Source organism: Hesperophylax consimilis, chromosome 20 (genome assembly GCF_061612785.1).
Source record: "Hesperophylax consimilis isolate HC1 chromosome 20, BYU_Hcon_1.0, whole genome shotgun sequence".
NCBI lineage: Eukaryota > Metazoa > Arthropoda > Insecta > Trichoptera > Limnephilidae > Hesperophylax > Hesperophylax consimilis.
Genome location: NC_142855.1, coordinates 28,137,575 through 28,162,855, shown reverse-complemented (window position 1 = coordinate 28,162,855; position 25,281 = coordinate 28,137,575). Strand labels below are relative to the sequence as shown.

The window sequence follows — 25,281 nt, the reverse complement described above, 5'->3', positions numbered from 1 at the left end:
CCTAACGGTATGAAATATACTTTACAACCTATTGTCATACCTATCAATTACACATAAAAAATTTCATAAAATCGGTCTAGCCGTTTAGGAGGAGTGCGACCACAAACACCGTGACACGAGATTTATATATATATATATATATATATAGAAGTTTTTTTTTTTTTTTAAAGAAAGACAAACATTCCCGGGTTACGAATAACCCAACAATGTTTGAAAATCTCCTACTACCACCACAGAAAGCCGAAAATGTTGCTTGTGTTGTGATGGAGGACTTAGCCAGCCGAGGAATCGAACACGCGACGCTCGGGTGAGACCCAAGCGCTATGCCCACTCAACCACTGACCGGTCAGATAGATAAGTACGCAAATTTATTTAAGTTTTATATAAGTATATACATAAGTTACATTTTAAAATAATACGATACATTATTTTTAAACGCCCGAAGGGTTTTGCAGCTCATCTTTCTATTTTATTTTATTTTTTTATTTTTATTTTTATTTATTTTTTTATTTTTTTAAATAAATTTAAAATAAATCAAATTTAATAATGTAATAATAATTATTAAGTTCTGCAAGTATTTCTGTTATTTTTACAGTTTTTAATGTAGAGAAAAACCACGTCCCGCTTGACAACAACGAGCCTAAACCTTTACACATAGAAAGAAAGGGTTTTAGATTAAATTTACTAGAACAATTAGAGATAAATAAAAGAACTAATGATCCAAACATAACCCTAATTAAAAATCAACCAAAAATGATCATTTCTCCCCTGCTTAATATTTTCAAAAAACCCAAAAAATATAATTCCTTAACATAATCACCCACGTACCAACAATTAAGAAAACCCTTAGGCCATTAATTTTAACAGGTGTGCAAACACTGCTGGATTCCCAAATATTTTGGTTATTCCAATTCTTAATGAATCATTTTTGAACATTATAGAAATTTAAATGGGTGGGGATAAATAAAATCAAATAAATAAGTCGTCGCCGTGTGGACATACCCACAGTTTGATAATGGCCTCAAAAGCCGAAACAGCTGTCACATTAAAAACTGTAAAAATAACAGAAATACTTGCCGAACTTTATAATAATTATAAAATTATTAAATTTGATTTATTTTAAATTTATTTAAAAAAATTAAATGGAGTTCTACGAATTAAACACCAAAACAATAAATATACATCTTTCTATGAAAAATTACAGTGGAAATGTGGCAGTCTGGGTCATAGGCGTCGTGAATTCAATTCTTCGGCTGGCTAAGTCCTCCATCATGACACAAGCAACATTTTCCACTGTGATGGAAGTTTATAAGTAATCTTAGTTAGATTTTCTAATATTGTCAGGTTATTTGTAATCCGGGAATATTTGCTTTTGCGCTTTGTTACGCTAGGTACGAGAAAGGTATTGCTTTTCCGATAATTTTATACTGATATCAATCTCTTTGAAAGGGTTCCAGCTTCTAAATATATAAATATGTGTGTGTATTTAAATAATTTGAACCAACTCCGTGTCGAAGAATATTTTATCAAAAGGAAACTGTTTATAAACCCGTAAAACGGATAACACATGCTTCCACTTTTCGCATCGGAGATGCGGAAGTTTTTGATTGTTTTGTAATGATTTGTGCAAAATGAGTCTAGTTTTTGGACTGTTAATTCGTGGTTGAATTCCATTGTATTAGAATTGAAATCTAAATAACTTTTGTACTTTATTCGACTTATTTATTTTCGCTGCTTTTAATGGGTCTAGTTTTTTGTACTGTTAATTTGTGGTGGAATTCCATTGTGTTAGAAATAAATAAAAAAATAAGTGGAATAAAGTACAAAAGTTGTTTTGTTGATGGAGCTAAGCTCAATAGTTCTTTGTATCCGGTAATTGACGGCTACACCAGAGCTAAACGAAGAAAACCACTTTAAATATAAAAAATGTTATGTTAATGTTAGCTCAGAGGGTTGGAGCTGGCAACACGGTATCACAACTTCATACATAAGCTCACATTTCACCACAACCTCAAATAACACATCTGCCCTGATGATGGACACTGCAATGCTGTCCAAAATGTTGGCTAAAGAAGGAGTTAGCGCAACACGGCATAACACCCCAAAAACAAATAACCAAAATTCCTCGGCTGGCTAAGTCCTCCATCACAACACAAGCAACATTTTCAGCTTACTATGGTGGTAGTAGGAGATTTTCAAATATTGTCAGTTTATTCGTAACCCGGGAATGTTTGTCTTTCTTTAAAAAAAAAAGAAGTTATTTTTTCAATCGATATATCACTAAGTATAAGTTTACCCACAATTCAAATAGGTATTTTGATTGAAATAAAATAATAGCTTACCTTCCATATTTTCGTCTAAACACAGAACTGAAATCGCTGTTAGCAAATAAACATTTTATTAGGAAAATGTATTATAAACTTGCTGTCACCTCATTTTTTGATGTTCATATAAAAATAATTAATACATATTTCACAAAACAATTTTTCTCAAATTGCGGTCGGAACCTTTGGTTTCAAAGAGGTGTACATTTCAGTTATTATGTGGTTTACTTCCAGATCTGAATATAAAGTATTGTGTTTTCTCTTTCTCGTTTAAATCATATTTCCCACACGGCATCATATGAGCTGTTCACAAAAGCGAATTGACACAACGGATAATAGATGTTTGTTCCCAAAACCGAACAAATTAGCCTGAGGGGGTAACGGACTCCCTCGTTGAGTGGTTACGATCCTTGGCTACGAATCCATAGGTCACGTGTTCAAATTCAATTGTGTTGTTTCACAGTTTATTCACTAAAAAATAATGTACCTACAGTACTTACTGAAGTCTCCGGCGTTGCCCGGGCTTACTTTACCAATGCTAAATCTTATAAATAAGACAGACAACAGATAACAGAAGCATATTGTACGAAACAAATTTAATACTGTAATAAGGGGGCATTCCACTATCTCTGATTATGTTCTGACTTAGCACTAATCCGCGGATTAGTCATTTTTTCGTTTTCACTATATCTGAATAACGCTAACCCTCGGGTTAAAGTTCGATTTGACTAATCAGTGCTCGAACCTCACGTTAGGCACTATTCCTCGAATCAAAGATGGCGTCAAAACATTCCGAGTTTGACAGCGGAGAAGTGAGTCGAATTTTGTTGCGAATTATTATGGATACCGAGGTTTTTGATTTACAGAAGCAGGTGAAAGGGCGGCGATGCGAAGGCCGCGAGTTTTAAGAGCTCGAATGAATTTGAATGCTTGTATGATCCATCCTGAATAATTTGATTGTGTTCAAAATAAGAAACAATGTATTAATTCGACACGAATCTATCTAAAATGACCTGATAATCAACATAACATAACCAAAAAAATGCACCCTTTGCGGTGTGCGGACTGTGGCGGGAAACTTGTCAATTGGCGTTGACGCTAGCATCCCATAGACATTGCGGCAAAACATGACAGGCGTTGTAGTAGATTGGGTAACTGCAAACATTTTGCGATGTTGCCAAACTATTTCGAGTGTTATCTATCCGGAAGCTCGGCAACAATGGTGAAACGGTCGCCGTTGAATAACGAAGTTATTCTGATCTTTAAAGCCAGCCAACGGCTAGCTAGTCAGATATTTAGCCCGACATAGTGAAATACCCCCTAAAAATATGGTTCCAAGGAGTTTTAAAAAAAATTTTTTTGAAGAATTAGTTATCAAAGCAAAAAACCACAGAATTGTAAAAACGTGAATCTTGCAAGTAACCTTTTAACATCATTAATTATAATGTTTCAGAGATTGAAGTTGCGTATCGCAGCCTTAAACACCACCACAAGGTTTTACAGCGGCACTTATGGCATCCTTGAATTTAATAACAACACTGGATATCCAAAGGAAATTTACCTCAATCCTTCAACAAGACAGATCCCTGTGCCACTGTGGTTCTACAAGGTAAGTGAAAGCGCAATTGTTTATTTATATCTATCTATTTCTTAATATATACAAATCACGTGTCACTGTGTACGTACACGCTAATCTCTGAACCGCCAAACCGATTTCAATGAAAGTTTGTGAATGTGTATTGTCAGTAAGCTTGATAGATATATGAAAGTTTGTGAATGTGTATTGTCAGTAAGCTTGATAGATATGTAGTGGTACGCCACTACTTGATTCGAACGGAATTCTAGAAGTTTCGGTTTTTTTCCAAACAAGCTTCTTGGATGTTCTTTTATTCTTTTTAATTTTGTTTTATATCTACATAGCAACCAAAATGTTCGAGAAGCTTCTTTACCTTATAAAAGCGGCAGCGTGAAGGAACTTGCCAGTATTCCGTCTCCAAACCGCCAGCCAAGTTGACCTAGATATCGCCGGCATTCTATGGTATTGTGAATAGTAAACGAGTAAATATTGCGTCTGTAAAATCAATTTTAATTTTAAAAATTAACACTGTATCAGAGTTGAACGAGACTTTTATTTGTACACCAAGATAACCACAGATATATGAAAGTTTGTGAATGTGTATTGTCATTAAGCTTGAAAGATATGAAAATTTGTGAATGTTTATTGTCAATAAGCTTGATATATACAGGGTGTCCGGTGGTAAAGTGCAGTAACTTCGGGAGGTGATTTTACGTGATCGTAGGAGTAAAAAAGATAAATAACTTTTTCTGAAATTCCAACTTTTAGATGTACTTTTAAGCTAATAACGAAAAATTTCTCGGACGTGCCAAGACGGCATTATTTTTTTCGTCGTTGCCAAATCTACATCCCGCGCCCCTTCCTGCACCCCCCGCTATTGTAATTCAGTAAGCAAACGTCTGTGCTTTGAATGTCACATAATTTGACGCGCGGAGTAAACAACTTTTAAAATTTAATTTATCTAGTGTTAAAAGTCTCATTTAAATAAAAACTTGTTAATTTAGTGTCTTTATCTAGTGTTTAAGTCTTACTAAAAAGTACATCTTTATTCGGTGCGTATTTTCCTTAAACATCGAGTTTTATTTAGTTTAAGAGTAACCTAACTGTTAAAAATGTGTTTCTTTTTTGCGTAATTTTAATACTGAATTATTGTGACAATGCCTCGCTTTACCAACGAAGAACGGGCAGATATTCATTATTTTTATGGACTACATGGTGGAAATTCCGAAGCGGCGCGCCGGGAATATGCACGTCGTTTTCCCCAATCGTAATGTGCCCAACGCTCGTGATTTTGTTCAAACGCATGCACTTATTCGCGAACAAGGAATTGGCCGAAGACCCCGAAACAACAATGCTATTAATTTACCAATAGCGGACGAAGACTTCATCATGGCTACAATTGTAAATGATCCTACATTGTCGCTTCGTAGAATTTCCGCAATGACTGGTGTTCCTAAGAGTTCTATCTGGGATCTCTTCAAGACGTACGGAATGCACCCGTTCCATTATCGGTGCGTGCAAGGCCTTCTGGAACGTGACCCCGTATCAAGGATTGCATATTGTCAGTGGCTACTTCGTAAGCAACTTAATACCGAAGTTAATATAAAAGCGTGAACCGAACTTCTATGATTTCGCTTATGACCATGATTCTTATCACGATAAGTGATAAGAATCATGGTCATAAGCGAAATCTTTCACAAAATCAGCAAATAGTTGCATTTCTGAAAAAATCATAATTTTTATGGGCACTATTGCAAGACTTGGGTTCGGACTTCAGAAGGCATTTTTTCTGGTCTATGGTTCCCAGCGAGCTTAAATTTTCGATTTGTGATAATAATCATGGTCATAAGCGAAATCAGTCACAAAATCAGCAAAAAAGTGTATTTCTGAAAATATCATAATTTTTAAAGGCACAATTGCAAGACTTGGGTTCGAACTTTCAAAGGAATTTTTTCTTCTCTGTGGTTGCAAACGAGCTAAAATTATCGATTTTTTATAAGAATCATGGTCTTAAGCGAAATCATTAACAAAATAAGCAAAAAGTTGCATTTCTGAAAAAGTCATAATTTTTAAGGACACTATTGCATGACTTGGGTTCGGAATTTAAAAAGCATTTTTTTCGGCTCTAAGGTTGCAAGCGAGCTGAAATTTTTGATAAGTGATAAAAATCATGTTTATAAGCGAAATAATTCAGAAAATCAGCAAAAAGTTGCATTTCTGAAAAAAACATCATTTTTATAGGCACTATTGCAAAACTTGGGTTCGGACATGAGAAGGCATTTTTATCGGCTCTATGGTTCCAAGCAAGCTGAAATATTTAACTTATGATAAGAATCATGGTCATAAGCGAAATCAGTCACAAAATCAGCAATCAGTTGCATTTTTAAAAAAATCATAATTTTTATAGGCACAATTGCAAGACTTGGGTTCGAACTTTCAAAGGCATTTTTTTCTTCTCTATGGTTCCAAACGAGCTAAAATTATCGATTTTTTATAAGAATCATGGTCGTTAGCGAAATCAGTCACAAAATCAGCAAGAAGTTGCATTTTAAAAAAAACCGAACTTCATTGGGAACATCCTTTGGACGGACGAGGCCCAGTTCAACAGAACTGGTGTGATAAACCTGCATAACTTGCATGAATGGGCGGAAGAAAACCCGCGCTCCGTAAGGCAGTTGCACCATCAAGTTCAATTCTCCGTTAACGTTTGGGCTGGAATTATTAACAATCAAATTATAGGACCGCATGTGTTGCCACCTAGGCTTAATTCAATAAATTACCTGGATTTCTTGAAGAATGACCTTCCCGTTCTTTTGGAAGAAGTTGATTTAAATAGAAGACGTGAAATGTGGTTTCAACAGGATAGAGCTCCACCACATTTCGGACTTGCCGTTCGTCGCTACCTAGACGAACAATTCCCAGATCGTTGGATTGGACGAGGGAGTACTTCGCCATGGCCGGCGCGTTCTCCAGACTTGACACCGTTAGATTTTTTCTTTTGGGGTGCGATGAAGGATAAAGTTTACGCCAAAGAAGTAAATAACGTCGAAGATCTCCGGTTACGTATTCACGAAGCCGCAGATGAAATACGCCACAATGTACAGAATTATAAATAATATTACTGTACGTTTACATACTTGCCTACAAGCAGAAGGTGGACATTTTGAAAATATTTTAAATTAGTAAAAAGCGATGAAATTAGTTAAGTGTTCAATGAGTTATTAATATTTTTTATAATAAAAAGTGTAACGTGATTTTAGTGCAGTTCTCTTTTTGAATTTGGTAAAATATCAAAACATACGGCGAACTCTGTGTTGTTATTGTTTAAAATTCACATGCGGTTTCCATGGATACGCGCCACTCACAATATGCAACGTTGCCACGTTCACACTTGCGAATTTATCGGGTAAGTTTGCACCTACACTATGGTTTTTTAGCAGGTATGTCTTTTTGTATGAAAAAGAAAAAATTGGAATTTCGGAAAAAGTTATTTATCTTTTTTACTCCTACGATCATGTAGAATCCCCCCACGAAGTTACTGCACTTTACCCCCGGACACCCTGTATATGAAAGTTTGTGAATGTGTATTGTCATTAAGCTTGAAAGATATGAAAGTTTGTGAATGTTTATTGTGAATAAGCTTGATAGATATATGAAAGTTTGTGAATGTGTATTGTCAGTATGCTTGAAAGATAGAAAAGTTTTGGACCCGATTAGTGGCGCTCTTGACAAGATCTAAAAAAAATAAAAATATTATGGTATATATTTTTTTTAATTTATCATAAAAAAAACCACAAATTTTAATATTTCCCTGCATAGAAAGCGGTCTGTGGCAGAACAGCGTTTGCCAGGGCCGATATATAAATAAAAAAAGTAATATATAAATAAAAAACTGTATGTCAGCGCTTCTCTGATTGAATATAACCAAATACAGTTTTAAAGTATTAGTTTATCCGGGATTTATTGTAAATTAATTTTTTATATATTTATATATACACATTGTTGCATTGTATTTATAATAACCATTTCTATTGTTCTCTTTTATGTATTTTGTATTTATATTTTTTTTTATCTATGTATATTCTGTATTTATAATAAGTGAAAAAAAATGTTATTCTTTGTAAAAGCCGCTATAATCGGCGTTAATAAATAAATAATAAATAATAATAATAAAAAAATTTAATCGTTCGTTTGTGTAAAATCTTAAATTTCCGAAAGTTCTTCACATTTCTTTGAAATTTTGATATTGAATTTGCGTATTTTTTGATATTTTTGATATGTTATATAGATGAGGTAAAAACACGTTTCTTTTAAATAGCGACATCTGTTGGACATAAAAGCAACACGCGCTAATGTTTTTCTATCTGTACTGACAGACTGAGCCAGAGCAAAGCGTGGCGGGGTAAAGCTACTGATAATTAATGAAAAACTGTCAAAAACTTTGTATGATAGCAGAGGCGGCTCTGGGGTTAATCGGTCAATTAATAGGTCAGTCGAAAAAACCGAATAAGAGGTAATATTTGTAATCAGAGAGGAATATTATAAAAACGCCAATATATGTAATTAATTCGCCGGTAATCACCTACTCTGAAGCCGGTAGAACAATATATTATGTAATTAATTCGCCGGTAATCACCTACTCTGAAGCCGGTAGCACAATATATGTAATTAATTCGCCGGTAATCACCTACTCTGAAGCCGGTAGAACAATATATTATGTAATTCGCCGGTAATCACCTACTCTGAAGCCGGTAGAACAATATATGTAATTAATTTGCCGGTAATCACCTGCTCTGAAGCCGATAGCACATTATTGGTTTATTTAACTTTATTTGTCTTTTCACTAATTATTAACACAATTACTTTGAATGTAATGTTTTTGTCATTAATTGCGGAGTTCCCCTATAATTTAAAAATCTACAAAAATATGTACCATGATAGTTGCGTTGGATAGGTAGGTATAGGAGTGATGTGACTGATCTTGTGGATTCTATCTTGAGTAATTTGATCATTTTCCTTTTCCAAAATTAAATTATAACATTTGAAAATGTCCGTTAAAAAAAGCTATTTTGCATTAGGCATTACAACACCAGTTGGAGTGGGCTACCTTTGGCAGACAACCTAATCGGTTTCATGTAAAAATTATTTCGCTTTGGTGATCTTGAAAAAAAACGGACAATGATTGAACGGTCGCAAAAAATACTTTTAAACCCGTCGTTATGGTACCAGCTTTTTGTAAAATTAGATTTAATTGGTGAGCATAACCGTCGTATCATTTCGAGTCAACATCAGTTGTCGTGGTTGAACTTCCAGGATCCTCGACTGGGTCAATATTTCGTTTATTAATCCTACTGCGGTGGAAGCCTCTGGGTTAACGAATTTCCAAAAACGTTCACATACGACATTGTCTTTCAAATATCTGATCACAAATACCATTTGGGTTTTGGTGGAACCTTCAGTTGTCTCATCCACTTTTTATATAGATAGTAAATACATATCATCGAATAATTCCTGCTAAGCCAATTGAATTGGCTTGTCAACAGGTGCTTGAAGTAAAATAACATATACATTTTAGAAGTTATAATTTACATCTTAAATCTACAGAATCAATATTTTTTCATACAATTTTTCTTACATATTTAAGTTCTTTTTTTTCCGAAAGATAATTTTTCACCATATATTTAACGTTATTCATAGACTAACATTGTTTTATAGTGTCAGATAATAAATTAAATATCTTCGGTATGTTGTATTCAAACGTTCTCTGTCCGTACTTATTATTAAATTTCGGAACCCGTTATTTATTTCACTTAATGCTTCGGTGTAAATATATGGTGAATTATAATTTTTTGCCATAGTATAGCCTTAACAGGTAAAATTTAGGCACTCTGAACAGCAACGGTGTATTATGTCCCTGTTAAAAATATTACAACTAGTAATTTTACAATTGCGTTTTGTACAACTAGGACTTGTTTCAGATTGGTTATAGTAGTATCTCCCCATATGGTTTATCCATATCTTATAATATATTCTGCCATTGGCATATAAATTATTTTAAGTGTTTCAATTAATAGGAAAAAATTTAATGTGTAAATTCTGCCAGCAATTGATCTGAGTCTTTTACAGTTTTTTTTTAATATGTTTGTCCCATTTGAAAAAACAATCTAATGTAACACCAAGATAGAAATATTCCTTAACTAATTCTAAGCTTTCACATTTAGAATTATTTTTTATGGATGCAATTAAAATTATGAGAAATAATTTTAGGATTAATTTGAAATTTGGCATTAGGTGATCTTATATGCATTACTTCGGTTTTTTTAGCATTCATTAATAGTCCTGCGACCATTTACAAAGTTGATTAAAGTCAATTTGCATGAGTTCAATTGCAATTTTTAGATCTTTATAATAGAGAAAAGTGTTTTCATTATAGTTACATAAATTATATACAGTGCAGGTCCCCATATGGAACCTTGTGGAACTCCTGAAGATACATTTTTTGTTTTACTAAAAGTGTTACTTATTTTGGTACATATTTTTCTATCTCTGAAATAATCTCTATAAGCTTACTCTAGTTAAAATCTCTGATATATCTATCAATATCCTTTTGTGAGATGATTTAAATATACTTATTTGCAAAGTCTACCTGACGTTTATGAAATTTTATATTAATAGCAGTGATAAAATGATCGGCAATATTATTTTTACAGACGCAAGCAGTTATTTTCTTGCCCCTAAATTTGGCAAATATATTGTGGAGAATCACTTATCAACCTTTTAAGTTAATTTTTAGATGTGTAATCCCTAATCGCAGAGACCTGAACGGCGTAAAGATAACCATAGATCATTCCGATTCTAATAGCCGTTCTGACTAGTCCTGTCATACGTTTGTCATTCTCCACATTAAAGCCTTTCGAGTTTAATGTAAAATTATAATCTTTTAAACCTGTTAAAATAAAATTATCCTTCTGAAATATAATCGTATTTATTGGAGTCAAAATATACATGGATGGTGACGTTGTTTTGTAACACAGGTAAGTATTAGATACCCGACGTCCTTAACCTTCATAAATGGTAACAAGCGTGAGTGACATTGTCACGAAGCCACCAACAGCTGAAAAATATGGAACTCTCAAGACAGCACTTATTGACCGTCTCCAAGATTCAGCGGAGAAGCGTCTGACACGTCTTCTCACAGGGATTCAGCTAGAACAGGGCTGTCCAAACCACGGCCCGCGGGCCGCATGCGGCCCGCGGTTTAGATTATTGCGGCCCATTGAACCTTTTTTTAACCGACTTCAAAAAAAAGTCCGGTTCGGTTACACCGACTACAAAGAGGTGTACCCACTGCATATAATAATACTTTATTAACACGCTTTTATATTAACTTCACTTGTATGTTTGTTTGCTTGCTTGCTTGCTTGTTTGCTTGCTTGTATGTAACTCTCCTGCTGCCTTCCTCGGCCCTAGTGGTAGCCGTTTCTCAGGCTCCCTCTCCGGAATAAAAGTTACCTGTTAGAACCATAGTCGGTAATAAAAAAACTACCATTAAATAAATATAGTTTAAAGAAACTAAAAAAACACGCTTTTGTAGCATACGAAACTAAAAAGTGAAAAATAAATATAGTTTAAAAAAACTAAAAAACACGCTTTTAAATAATATCGAACTAAAAACTTCAAAATAAGCTTAAAGCAATAATGAATGAAAAATGATAGTATTATTGTGAAAAAGCGTCGGGCGCACGATATACGAAAAATATGGCACAAAGCGCAATTCAACGCAATGAAAGTTTTGATTGCGCAAGGTTACTCTCAGGTTATTAAAGACTTTTACATTATTTTAAAGTTTGGTATTACGTTGTTCGCTTTGTGTTTGAGTATATTGAACTTTTCATCATGTCTACAAAGAAGAGGAAGTTAAGTGAAGAAAATCGTACATTCAATGCGAAATGGGAGTTAGACTACTTTATCTCCAACAATAACAATAAAATTCAGTGTTTGATTTGTATGCAAGTTTTATCTGTAAGTAAAGAATATAATGTTAAGCGACACTATACTTCTTTACATGAAGAAAAGTATAAAAAACATGTCGGTGAAGCAAGAAAAGTTATGGTGGCTGAGTACAAAAAAAAACTAATACAGCAAACAAGTATGTTTTCAAAACTAAGTACTGAGAATGAACAAAGCTTGGCTGCCTCATATGAAGTTTCATTACAATTAGCCAGAGCAAAAAAACCATTTAGTGATGGAGTTTTAATAAAAAAATGCGCAGTTGAAATGGCTAAACGCTTTATGCAGCCGAAATTAGCGGAAAAGTTTGAATCTGTTGCATTATCTCATCAAACGGTGGCGCGACGAATAGAGGACATGGGTAATTATATAACAAAAAAAATATGTGATTACTTTGTAGATTGCGAATACTATTCAATATGTTTGGATGAAAGTACCGACCAGACCGATGTCAGTCAATTAATAATCTTTATATGTTGCATTTCCAAAGATTTTACAATCACGGAAGAAATGCTGGATTTAATACCATTTCATGGAACAACTAAAGGCAGTGATATATTTGAAGCGGTTAACAAAACTATAGTAGAATATGGAGGATTTCGTAAGTGTTCTTGTATTGTGACCGATGGGGCAAAAGCTATGACCGGGACAGTGACAGGATTCGCGGGACTTCTAACACAAAATGGCATTGATTGCCCGTTGTTGCATTGTATTATACATCAGGAAGCTTTGTGTGGAAAATCTTTGCGTCAAATGAATGCTATGAAAGTTGTTATAAGGATAACCAATTTGATTAGAGGTGGAAACAGGGCATTGACACATAGAAAATTTAGAGACTTTTTAAGTGAAATCGATGCAAACTATGGAGATTTACTATTGCATTCGGAAATCAGATGGCTAAGTGCTGGCCAGTGCTTGCAACGCTTTTTCGCCTTAAGAAAAGAAATACCTTTATTTCTAAAAAATGAGATATCATCTGACACTTCTGAACTACAAGATAAAATGCGAGATCCTCAGTTTCTGGCTGATCTTGCGTTTTTAACTGATATGACGCAACACTTGAATGAATTAAATTTAAAATTGCAAGGTAAAAACCTCAATATAGCCAACATGTACGGAAATGTGAATGGATTCAGAAGTAAACTGAAATTGTTCAAAACGTCTCTACAACAAAATGATTTTTCTTTTTTTTCAAGTTGTAAAGAACATTATTTAGAGATGAAAAATTTTGAAGAATGTAATTTTTTGGACCACCTCAAATACATGGACGAAATAATCGTCGAATTTGAGCGGCGTTTTGCAGATTTAAAAAAAATTGAGAGTGATATAGCTCTCTTTACTCATCCATTAACGATCGCAGTTGCGAGTGTGAAGATTGATTATCAATTGGAACTGTGTGATCTGCAATCAGACCCCTTTTACAAGGGCAGAACAGAAACAGGAATTGATTTTTTTAAGCTCCTCGCTGAACGTTTCCCGAAACTGACGAATTTCGGGCAAAAAATGGGCTCGATGATGGGACCTTTGTGAAAGTGCAAATTCAACAATGAAGTTTATTAAATCGAAATACAGGTCTTCATTGACAGATACTTCACTTAAACATGCACTGCGCCTAGCTACCACTAGTATTGAGGTTGATGTTGACAGAATTGTAAAAGACAAATTAATGAAAAAGTAGATAATAAAATAACGATATTACGTATTATTACCAGTATTTTATTTTTATAAATATTTTGGGGCCCACCAATGTATTTAGTCTTTTTTATTGGCCCTGGGTCCCATCTAGTTTGGACACCCCTGAGCTAGAAGATAGGAAACCCACAGAACTCCTACGTCATATGCTTGAATTGGCCGGACCCGCTTTAGCAGAAAGTAAAATAGTGCGAACATTATGGATGCAGCGCCTACCACAACACGCGCAAGCAATACTCTCAGCACTCTCGGAAAATAATATCTACCAACTGGCGTCAGCAGCAGATAAAATAATTGACATATACCAAACAACTGAATGCAGTGCGGTGGATCACAAGAATAGGCAGAGTTCATCAAGAGCGGAACCAACCGAAACATCCATATTGCTACAACTCCAGAAACAAGTTTCAGCTCTCACACACGAAGTATCCAAGTTAAAACTTACCCAGACGAATCGCTCTACAGATTTCCGAGGAAGAAGAACTAAAAGTCCTCGTAGAAACTTCTCATACCATAATGCACCACAACATAACTACACAAGAAAAAGCAGGTCTAGGTCTCGTGATAGACCAGCTGAGAAGAACAATGATTTTTGCTATTAACACACGCGATTTGGGGAAAAGGCTCACAAGTGCTATCAACCGTGCTCTTTTACTAAAAAAAACTTCGGGAAACGACAGCGGAACCTTGCAGTAGAGACATGTGAGATTCCCAACAACAAAACTTGTCGTCTCTTCGTGTATGACTTGCAAACACGACAGAAATTCCTTGTGGATACTGGTGCAGATGTGTCTGTCATACCGAGAAATCCATCTTATAACAAGAACAGTTTAACTTCTCACAATTATCCCACTACGCTGTATGGAGCGAATGGAAATCCCATTAAAACCTATGGTACAAGGACCGTCGAGCTCAATTTTGGCCTACGACGGGCATTAAAATGGCGATTCATTGTTGCCGATGTTTCAAGACCGATACTAGGCGCAGATTTTCTACACAATTACAACTTAACGGTTAACCTCAAAAAAGCAATTATCGCAGACCAGTCTACAGGTTTACTAATCAAGGGAACAACTTACAAAGGACCAACTTCTGGAGTCTCTACCATTTCTACATCGCAAAAATATCGGGACATCCTGAACAAATATCCTAACTTAACAAGACCTAATATGAAAATTCCTGATAAACAAAAACATTCAGTAACCCATTGTATAGAGACAAAGGGACCTCCTGTCACTGAGCGTGCTCGTAGGCTGGCACCAGCTCTACTCGAAGCAGCCAAAAAGGAATTTAAGTTCTTAATGGAGCAGGGGATTTGCAGGCCATCAAAAAGTAATTAGGCCAGCCCCTTGCACATGGTCAAGAAGCCAAATGGTGAATGGCGTCCGTGCGGGGACTACCGCAGATTTAACGCAAAAACAATCGTAGACAAATATCCTATATCTCAACTGCAGGATTTCGCACACAAATTATCAGACGCTACTATATTCAGCACCATAGACATGACGCGTGCCTACCACCAAATACCAGTGGAACCAGCGGACATACCAAAGACAGCGATCATTACCCCATTTGGGTTATTTGAATTTACACGTATGCAATTTGGACTAACAAATGCAGCACATAGCTTCCAGCGATTTATGCATGCTGTGACCAAAGACTTAGATTTTTGTTTCGTTTATTTGGACGACATACTAATCGCTTCCAAAAACGAAGAAGAACACAAAAAACATCTAGACTTACTGCTAAATTGTCTTGCCGAATATGATCTGGTAATTAATATAAACAAGTGCCAATTTGGTGTGCATACAGTTAACTTCTTGGGACACACAATCACCCAAAAAGGAATGTCGCCAGTTAAAGAAAAAGTAACAGCAGTCACAGAGTTTCCAACACCAAAAACAGCAAAAGACTTACGAAGATTTTTGGGAATGCTAAATTACTATCGCCGATTCCTTCCAAATTCTATCAACACACAGACTAAGCTATTCAACAGCATCAGCGGTTACAAAAAGAACGACAAAAGGATACTTACATGGAATCAAGAACTGACAGAATCGTTCGAGGAATGTAAACAGCAATTAGCAAATGCAGCTTTACTCGCGCATCCAATCCCATCAGCAAGAATTTCTATAATGGTCGACGCAAGCGACATAGCCATGGGAGCCTCACTACAACAGTTCAACGACAACTCTTGGGAACCTCTAGGATTTTTCTCGAAAAAATTTACACCAGCTCAGAAGAAGTACAGCACTTTTGATCGAGAACTTACCGCCATTTACGAAACTGTTAAATATTTCCGGAACCACATTGAAGGTAGAAATTTCACAATATATACGGACCATAAACAAATTACCTTCGCCTTTAATAAGAAGCGAGCCTCTAGCTCACCACGGCAAGAAAGGCAGCTTGATTATATAGCGCAATTTTCAACAGACATTAGACATGTTTCGGGAGAACATAACGTAGTAGCTGACGCACTATCTCGTATAGATGAGATTAATAGTCCTACTTCTATCGACTTTAGGCAGATGGGAATAGCGCAGTGTCAAGACGACGAACTTATGAAGGCAAAAGATGACACCGCCCTCGCCTTACGTCAAATGGTGATACCTGGCACCGAAACTTCAATATGGTGCGACATATCAACAGGTCACATTAGACCATTTGTACCGGCTTGCATGCGAAAACAAGTCATTGAAAGTGTACATAATATTTGCCACCCTGGCATCCTGGGATCGACAAAAACAATTAAACAAAGATTTGTATGGAATAACATGGCTAAAGACATAAAAAACTTTGTCAAGCAATGTGTGGCCTGTCAAAAAGCTAAGGTCTCCCGACATACTGTTGCACCATTAGCAACATATATATTACCTGAGGATCGATTCCGAAATATACATATCGATCTAGTTGGACCTCTCCCAATATGTAACGAGTACCAGTACATACTGACAATGGTCGACAGATTTACCCGATGGCCTGAGGCAATTCCTCTAAAAAATATGACAGCAGAAACGGTCGCCACGGCATTGACGACCCATTGGATTGCCCGTCATGGAACTCCTGACAGCATAGTAACCGACCAGGGGCGTCAATTTGAAAGTTGCCTCTTCAAAAAACTTACAGAGAAGTTTGGCATCAAGCACCAGAGAACAACTGCGTATCACCCACAAGCCAACGGTATGATTGAGAGATGGCACCGTACGTTAAAATCATCTCTTATGGCATGTGGAGACCAGAATTGGGTTGAAAATCTACCACTCATTTTACTTGGCCTTAGAGCAACAGTACGTGAGGATTTAAAGTGTTCACCAGCAGAACTAACTTACGGTAGAACTCTAAAATTACCCTGCGACTTCTTTGCAGCAACTCCACGTGAGGAACCAGATACGTATATAGGACGACTCCAGCGGAAGTTCGAGAACATCAAATCAACTCCTGCCAGCGTCCACGGTACAAGAAAATTTTTTGTTCATAAGGACCTACCTACTTCTACACATGTGTTCCTTAGAACCGATGGGGGAAGAAAGCCACTTCAGAACCCCTACGAAGGCCCATTCAAAGTTGAAGAGCGTAATGAAAAAACATTCGTCATTACCGTTAAAGGACAACCAAAACGCGTCTCGATAGACCGACTAAAACCCGCCTTTGTACCAGCAGAGGATAATGTACCTATTTCAACATCTGTCCAGGAACCACTCCCAGAAAACATTACAAGAACAAGATCTGGCCGCAAAGTTCATTTTCCTGATAGATACCAATCAGTACGCAAATAAATGGAACTATGGCAATATAAATTCATTTCCTTATTAACATTCGTACAAACTCATATCAAGTATAAGTTGATTCATACAAAACAAAATTTTATAGTAATCTATATAAAATACATAACCAAACTCATGGGAATTTCAAAGTATGTATATATTTTAAATTTACTGAGCAAAAATACTAAAAGTCTACAAAAACTTGATGAAATTTTGAGCTTTAGTATTTAAACTATCATTATTCTTGTAACTAATGAAAATTTTTCATTCTTAAAATCATGTAAATAACATGTAACTAGTTTTAAGTAAACTTTAAAATCGTATATTACACGATACAACATCAATGTCTAAGATATTATCTTACAACCAGCTAAGTAGCGAACACTTTAATATGTTTTACAATAAATGTACCAAGCATAATATATCACGCATTGATAAAACATATGTCTTACCATTATATCTTACCATAACATATAACATGTACTAAGGATAACTTATATATATAAAACGGATTTAATATTTAACATTTATCATGTAAACCATATACCAGATATTAATGTATACCTACATAATAAACATATCCAAGTTCAAAACCATTCCGCTATACGCGTTGAAGTTTCATATATTAAAAAAAATATTTTTTTTAAACATTTTTATGTAAATCTTGTTATGCAAAAATTTTACATGTACTTTTAACAACTTTTAACAAACCTATGTACTTTGTTTTACAGTACATTATGTATTCTAAAGGAATTGAACATGTTGTTGAAATTTTCTCATTTATATGATACAATAATATTTTATACCATTTCTTTCAATGAAATGTAATTGTTTATAACCTTGTAATATTTTAACCGCATCCTCTCAGGTGTGATGCAGGTAACCTGCATCACACCTGATAGAATGTGTTGTTGAAAAAACTATTTTATCTAAATATTACTCCTGAAGTGTTTACAATGGTATTAGCAAATTTATCACAAGTTCAGGTATTCAAACCTAGTATATAAATAGACTACACTTGTAAACAGTTGACGAGCTATTATTATATGTTCATAAAAAGCAAATATTTTTTTAATATGTACTATGTACTCCCTAAACCGAATTTTCAGGTTCATGCATTTATAACTTGTACTTTATATTATAAATAGTTTTAATAATGTACTTTATCATATTTCAGTAATAGAAAATTTACTTTATATGAATAATAATTGTACAGCTTCTAGTATAAACACACAAGATGTTTCTAGGCTACCTTTACATGACATTCATGCCATCATTCAGCCAATAGCTTGAAATAATTTTGCCCATTTTTAGCCAAGCTCCAAACCAAATGTTGTTGAAGCCTCACTAGTTATAGATTTACTTTTTAAGCTCATGGAATATTTTTATACAACTAGTGATATAGGTGTTATACAATAATGCACATAAACTTAAAATCATAATTTTTATTGCATTCAAAATTGTTCATGATGTACAGTACATACAGTAATTTAATAAAGTCACAGACATATGTTTTTAAACAGTATTGTAGTCCTAGGTATAAAGAACCAATTTTAATTATTAAGATTTCTTTTTATGTCGTTATAACTTTATAACTGGAGGGGAGGCGTGTGGAGAATCACTTATCAACCTTTTAAGTTAATTTTTAGATGTGTAATCCCTAATCGCAGAGACCTGAACGGCGTAAAGATAACCATAGATCATTCCGATTCTAATAGCCGTTCTGACTAGTCCTGTCATACGTTTGTCATTCTCCACATTAAAGCCTTTCGAGTTTAATGTAAAATTATAATCTTTTAAACCTGTTAAAATAAAATTATCCTTCTGAAATATAATCGTATTTATTGGAGTCAAAATATACATGGATGGTGACGTTGTTTTGTAACACAGGTAAGTATTAGATACCCGACGTCCTTAACCTTCATAATATGGTCAATACACGTGCAAGTAATTTGTCCATGTAATACAGCTTCTCTGGTTAAACATTGATGCATTTAGTTAAATAATGGTTAGTAAGTAAGTTTTCATATGAAGTTACAATATTATCTTGTTCATCAAGCAAATTTAGATTTATATCTCCAAGTAAGAAAATATTTTCCTTACTATTAAATGAAGATTTGCTGAAATTAGGAGGTCTAAAGATAGCTATTATATTGACTTTAGTTTTGTCGTGGAGTATGAGCTTTCCTGTTATATTTTCAAAATGTATTGATTTTAAGGTTTTTAGTCTAAATTCAAATTTGTTTCTTATAAACAATACAATACCTCCTCCTGACTTATCAGTCCTGCAGTAGTTATATGCATTATATCCAGGAATATTGTAAATACACATACTTTCAGTTTAAACAGATGTTTCAAATAGCATCAGAATGTCAATATGCTTCAAACAATTAAGTAAATATATATGCAATACATCCCAATATGTAGGAATGATCACCAGCACAGTGTGTTGCACGATGGTTTGTCCTTTTCTTTATGAAGACACCTGACAGAAGTATGTCCAAAGCCCAGGCGGTGATAGCATTGTACTAGAGGATGGGCATCCTCTACTTGTATTCTCTGGTATCCCACATAGATTTTACCGGTATTTACTAGCCTTCTTCTTATTATAGTACTAACTTCTATCATATAATTGGATGTGTTATTATATTTGTTTACCAGATCTTTTTTAACGTCATCTCAATTTCTGGTTTATCTATCATCACAGAATTGCAACGTATTCAGATTTCTGTATATCTAGTTTAATTTCTTCCTTAGATAATGCTAAAATTGAGTCTAACAAATCATTGTGAATCTTCTTAGATAAACCTTAAAAACTCAAAGACCTTTCTAAATGTTCTTTCAATATTTCCTGAATAAAGTTAATAAAACCACGGAATATTCCTGGATTATCAGACTCTTTTGATTCATCGTGACCTTTTAATGCCAGTTCTAAAGATCCACAAAACTGTATACACTTCAATTTTTTTGTTAAAATATACAAATTTGTTTCTACTAATCACTATCTAATTTAATACGAATATCATTGGTTCCTAATAAGACAAAGCTCATTGAATTGTCGATATGTAGTGTAGAGTTAGAATGATTATTAATCTTTTCTTTTGAATATTTAAATCACTAATTCCAATGTCAGTCGGTTGAGTTAAAAAATAAGCAATGAAAACAAAATAATACGTTCCTTTTATCGCCACCACAGATCCATTCACAAAAACTGTAACTTTTGGTTTTAAAATATCGTTTAATCTCTTTATTTTTATGTTTTGAAACAGAAACAAATTGCAGTGCGGTTGGAGCCATTCAAATACACTGTTCGCAATTTGTCTCAATATGAAATCAACAGAAGTCGACATTTTTAATTATTCCATCCAAATCCAATTATTCATTATTGCTGCATATTTTTGGTGGTTATTAACCAAATGATCCCCTTACATATAAGAACTTCAGAAGGTAAATTGTAAAGGCTAAACATATAATACATATTATTTTAAAATACAACAGGAACTTGTTTATCTGCATATTCATTCAGTTGGCAACAAAATAATAATTACAATAATTTATTTATTTAATATAGATATAAGTGGGTACAGTGGTGTTCCATAAATTACATATCGATACAAAATATATTTACAATCGCAATCTCACCAAAGAAAAAAACAGGTTCTTGTGCTTTGTGAGCGAGTTATACTAATTATAAGGAAAATATAATAACATTAGTTAATAAGTCATATATAATAGGAACAATTGAAACTTCTGGATCATCAATATGTGTAGGTGTACAAACATATGATTCTGTTACAGTACTGAGCAATTAAGAGAGTAATTAGAAACATCTAAATAAAGTACATAGGCTGCTAATAAATATAAAGAAAGGGAAACACAGACAATTATTTTTATATACTATTTAACTAAATTTTTTTTCAAGTTAGTTATAAAACTTTTAGAACGATGCGTGACCGGAGGATTTGTAAATTTTTACATCGTTTTTCTTTTTAGAAGAGGAGGAAACTATTCCATTGAAGTGGTTCGAACAACAAAACTTAATATTGATCTTGAAAATTGCACATATTTGACTTTTAGCCATAGACCAGTGCACGACACAGGAGTTTTTTTACATATTCCAGACAGGGCCTAAGAGAGATGCTGTGTAGAGGGTCTTTTTACATGGAAAAAATGGATATTGCTAATTTATTAAGAATCTCTTCAAATTATTCGTAATCCGTTTAAACAAGAGATTGCAGGCCCTAAACAAATGAATTGGTAGGTTTCCCAATAAACTTTAATTAAAATACGAAAGTCTTATCACGATGTCGGAACACGTGTTCATAATAATAAATAATAAAATAAACAAAAAAATTAATAATCATAATATGTCCGCATTTCGTTATTGTTTTAATAAGAGAAATGGAAATTTAGTAAAAGTTTATTGGGAAATAATCCCGAGATTAACCGGATTACCAATAATTTGAAGAAATTTTTAATAAATTATCAATATTAATTTTTCTTCGTGTACGCAAAAGAAGAGTATTATGCTTAACTTATTTTTTGTCTGATTGAGTTATGTTATTACAGCCTTCTTGTAACTTTACTCCGTGCTGTTGAACACATCTACTATAGGTACAGCTTATGTGAAAGCATTGCCAACAGAATGCAATATAGGTACGAGCAACTATCTAAATGACCGAGTCTTGATATCCTGGTCTTCAATATCACCTGTCTTTCGAGATAAAACACTTTAAGTTACAATCTATTGACCATAAAACACGTGACCATCACATTAAAAGCTACTTTTCATTTGCAGGTAGTGTACGAGCCCAGCACCGGCAGAGCCACCGCCTTCCTGGGACTGAACAACCCGTACGTGAGTCTTGCCGAGGCGCAAACTCTGGGGAGAGATTTCTGCCCCGACCAGTGCACCGGCAACACAGCATTCAATTGGATCAACTGGGAGAACACCGACATGGCCAATGGCTTCAGTATCTGCTGCAATATCAACGACTTCACACGTGTCGTCAATTACCTGCCCGACTTACCCACTACCGGCGTACTTTTCACCTAGACGTCTGTGCAAACTGACATAAGAATTGTACAACATAACCTTAGATTTGTGCAACCTTACCTAAGATTTGTGCAACTCAACCTAACCTAACTCCTCTTCCAACTGGCAAAATTCTTACGTGGGTATTCAGAATCCACAGTAACATCGCTGAAATCAGTCATTAGGTTGCTCGACTTCACCGCTGCCATTGGACTCTTATAGTGGACATCTGCGCAACCTGACATAATGTTTGTACAACCTAACCTAACCTTACAGTATTAGGCTGCTTCTAGTACAAATTCTTAAATTGGCCACCTGATCCGATATCAAAGTTAACATTTTTTTATAATATTACATTACAAACAATAAAAAGCTATTGACTACAGATATCATGTTATTTTATTCCAAAACATTATCCAACCTACAGTTGTTACTGTTACCTAACCTAACCTAACCCTTCAGGACTCTGGCTTATTTATGATATAATAGCTGGGATTTGGGAAAAAAATATCAAACTTTGTGAATTTTTTATTATTAATTTTTATATAAAATGACAAAAATTTTATATAGGTACCATTAATAACATTTTAGTTCAATGTTTAGACGAAAAAAAGTATTCTTATTTATTTACGTTTTTATGTTTGATTATGTTAATTTCCACCACTTTTCAAAAACAGTTAGTTTTCTGATACGTTCGGAAATATACTATTTATTCTGTTTTATTGCAAAGCAGAAATACACACAACTTCTCTGACTTTCTAACAGCATATTTAAGAAATACAAGGGTAAATATGCCAATGGATTGAAGGTTTAAGTAAGTCAAAATTTGTTTATTTTATTAAGTAAGACATTTACTGTATACAATTCTAACTTTACAGTCCAACCGAGAAATTCCGGTTTTATGACGGTCTAATAATTGCCAATCTTAGTTCTAATTACACAATAATATATTATATTTTGTGGATCTGGTGGGGGTCTCACTCTGTCTGGGTCCTACTGGAACTTTCGGTTGCGCTGCTATTACGCATAGGCGATAGGCTAGAACCTTCTAGTGAGTTGGCGTAATGTGCCAGACCAACTCGCGACGTATTGTCGTAGGGTAGGTCGCGTTGTTTACTTTCAGTGAGACAATCTGGATTATTCCACCCAACGCCACAATATCATATTTAATATACTCAGTTGAACGATGACTGCCCATATTTGGTGTCAAACGCTCTAGTATAGCTGCATACATTTAGGTAGACGAATTTAGCCTATTTATTTTCTATGATTATTATTTTTATTTATAAAACCTACAAAGAAAAGATAAACGATGAAATAATTCACTGTCTGTCGCGTGTTAACCTGGTTGGTGTTGGGTAGCTCAATATATTATATGGTGCATGTTGTTAATGCGATGTATTCTTATAATAAACATGGGGCAATTAAGGGGCTTACATACTCTATATAACATAAACATACTTATGTACATGGCAACAGTTCCATTGTGTTGAAGAAACGTCACTAGAAAAGTAGAAGTCGAAGAATGTGATTAATTTCGATAGAAATGTGATGTTCACTGAATTGACACAATACTGTATAAATGGAACACAAAAACTGTGCAGTTAATAAAATATTACTACAATAAAGAGGAACAATGATATTGCACTTTTGCAGTAGTAGTTAAGCAATGGTCATAAATAAACCACTCTCTAGATCGATATCTTCGGGCTTTTTGTATGGCCCCATTTTGTCACCCCCTTAACCACAGACGACCACAGATAAAACGGTCGTTTGGTCCAGACAGGTAAATATATTGTGGACCATAAATAAATCTCAAGGCCATTTAAAAAAGTGCAAACATAGATAATATAACAGCACCCAGCTAACATCGTTCATTCACTAGCCCAAAAAAATTATATTTTAAAAATAAAAATATTGGAATGCAGGAAAAGGAAAATAAAAAAAACCCACAGCTATGCACACATAAAAATACTTTTTATTTTCAAAAAGACAATGGACAGTAATACAAAACAGGGTCAGTACAACCGATGTATTGAGCATTGATTTATCATTGAAGTAGAAGATAATACTAATATATCTAAACAAAGCATGATACAGAACAAGACACAGAAAAATAAAAAGTACCGGTCTCAACTAGGAATCGAACCCAGTCTTACTGCAACAACTTAACCCATATTTCGCTGACGGTTCAAAAACGCACCATCCTGGTTGCTTGGTCATATTTTGATAACTTGATAAGGATTCACCGTTATTCTTTCAGGTATTTATAGAAAAGGTTTGACTTTACCGTTAGAACTAAACAGGTAGAAATATATTTGCTTCAGTCGCATTGTAGACGCCCCCAAAGTCGGACAAAATACGACACTCAGGTAAGCAATTTTTAAATAATTATTATATTTAACATATTACTAAAATTCTTAATATATTCCAGCATTTTTTAATACAGAATTGACTCGTATTTAATAATTTGAACACTTTTAAAAAAATAAAAATTTCAAAGGTACTCATTTCACATAGTTTATTTAAGTGGTGCATTAACGCACCGTCGGCGAAATACGGGGGTAAAAACCTTGGCATTATTTTATTCATAATTACCGGCATCAATCGCTAATACTGTGTTTTTTCTTCTGAATAGGATGAATCCAAAGGACTTTTTTACCGCACAAGAAGCTGCTGACTTTATCACAGAGAATTGGAATGTCAACGATGAAGACGGCGAAGAAGATATTCCAGATGTGGTCGTTTTACCACCTGAAGTCGCCGAAGTTACTGATGAAGAGGATTTTGATGACAATGATTTACATGAAGACGCTGCATTTAGCCATACTTTCGGAGATACGGCAGGAACTTTGGAAGTCCACTCCAAGAGGCTGA

At 34.4% G+C, this 25,281-nt stretch overlaps 1 protein-coding gene across 1 annotated transcript in view; it reads left to right on the top strand.

The window, feature by feature from the left end:
* Positions 1-22,425, top strand: part of LOC149414491 (salivary endonuclease-like) — a 58,735-nt gene extending 36,310 nt beyond the window's left edge. Inside the window, exons 5-6 of the mRNA XM_089644201.1 lie at positions 3,778-3,933; positions 22,168-22,425. Of these exons, the coding sequence (XP_089500327.1) occupies positions 3,778-3,933; positions 22,168-22,425 (414 nt within the window). The remainder of the gene's footprint in view (positions 1-3,777; positions 3,934-22,167) is intronic.
* Positions 22,426-25,281: the final 2,856 nt, after the last annotated feature.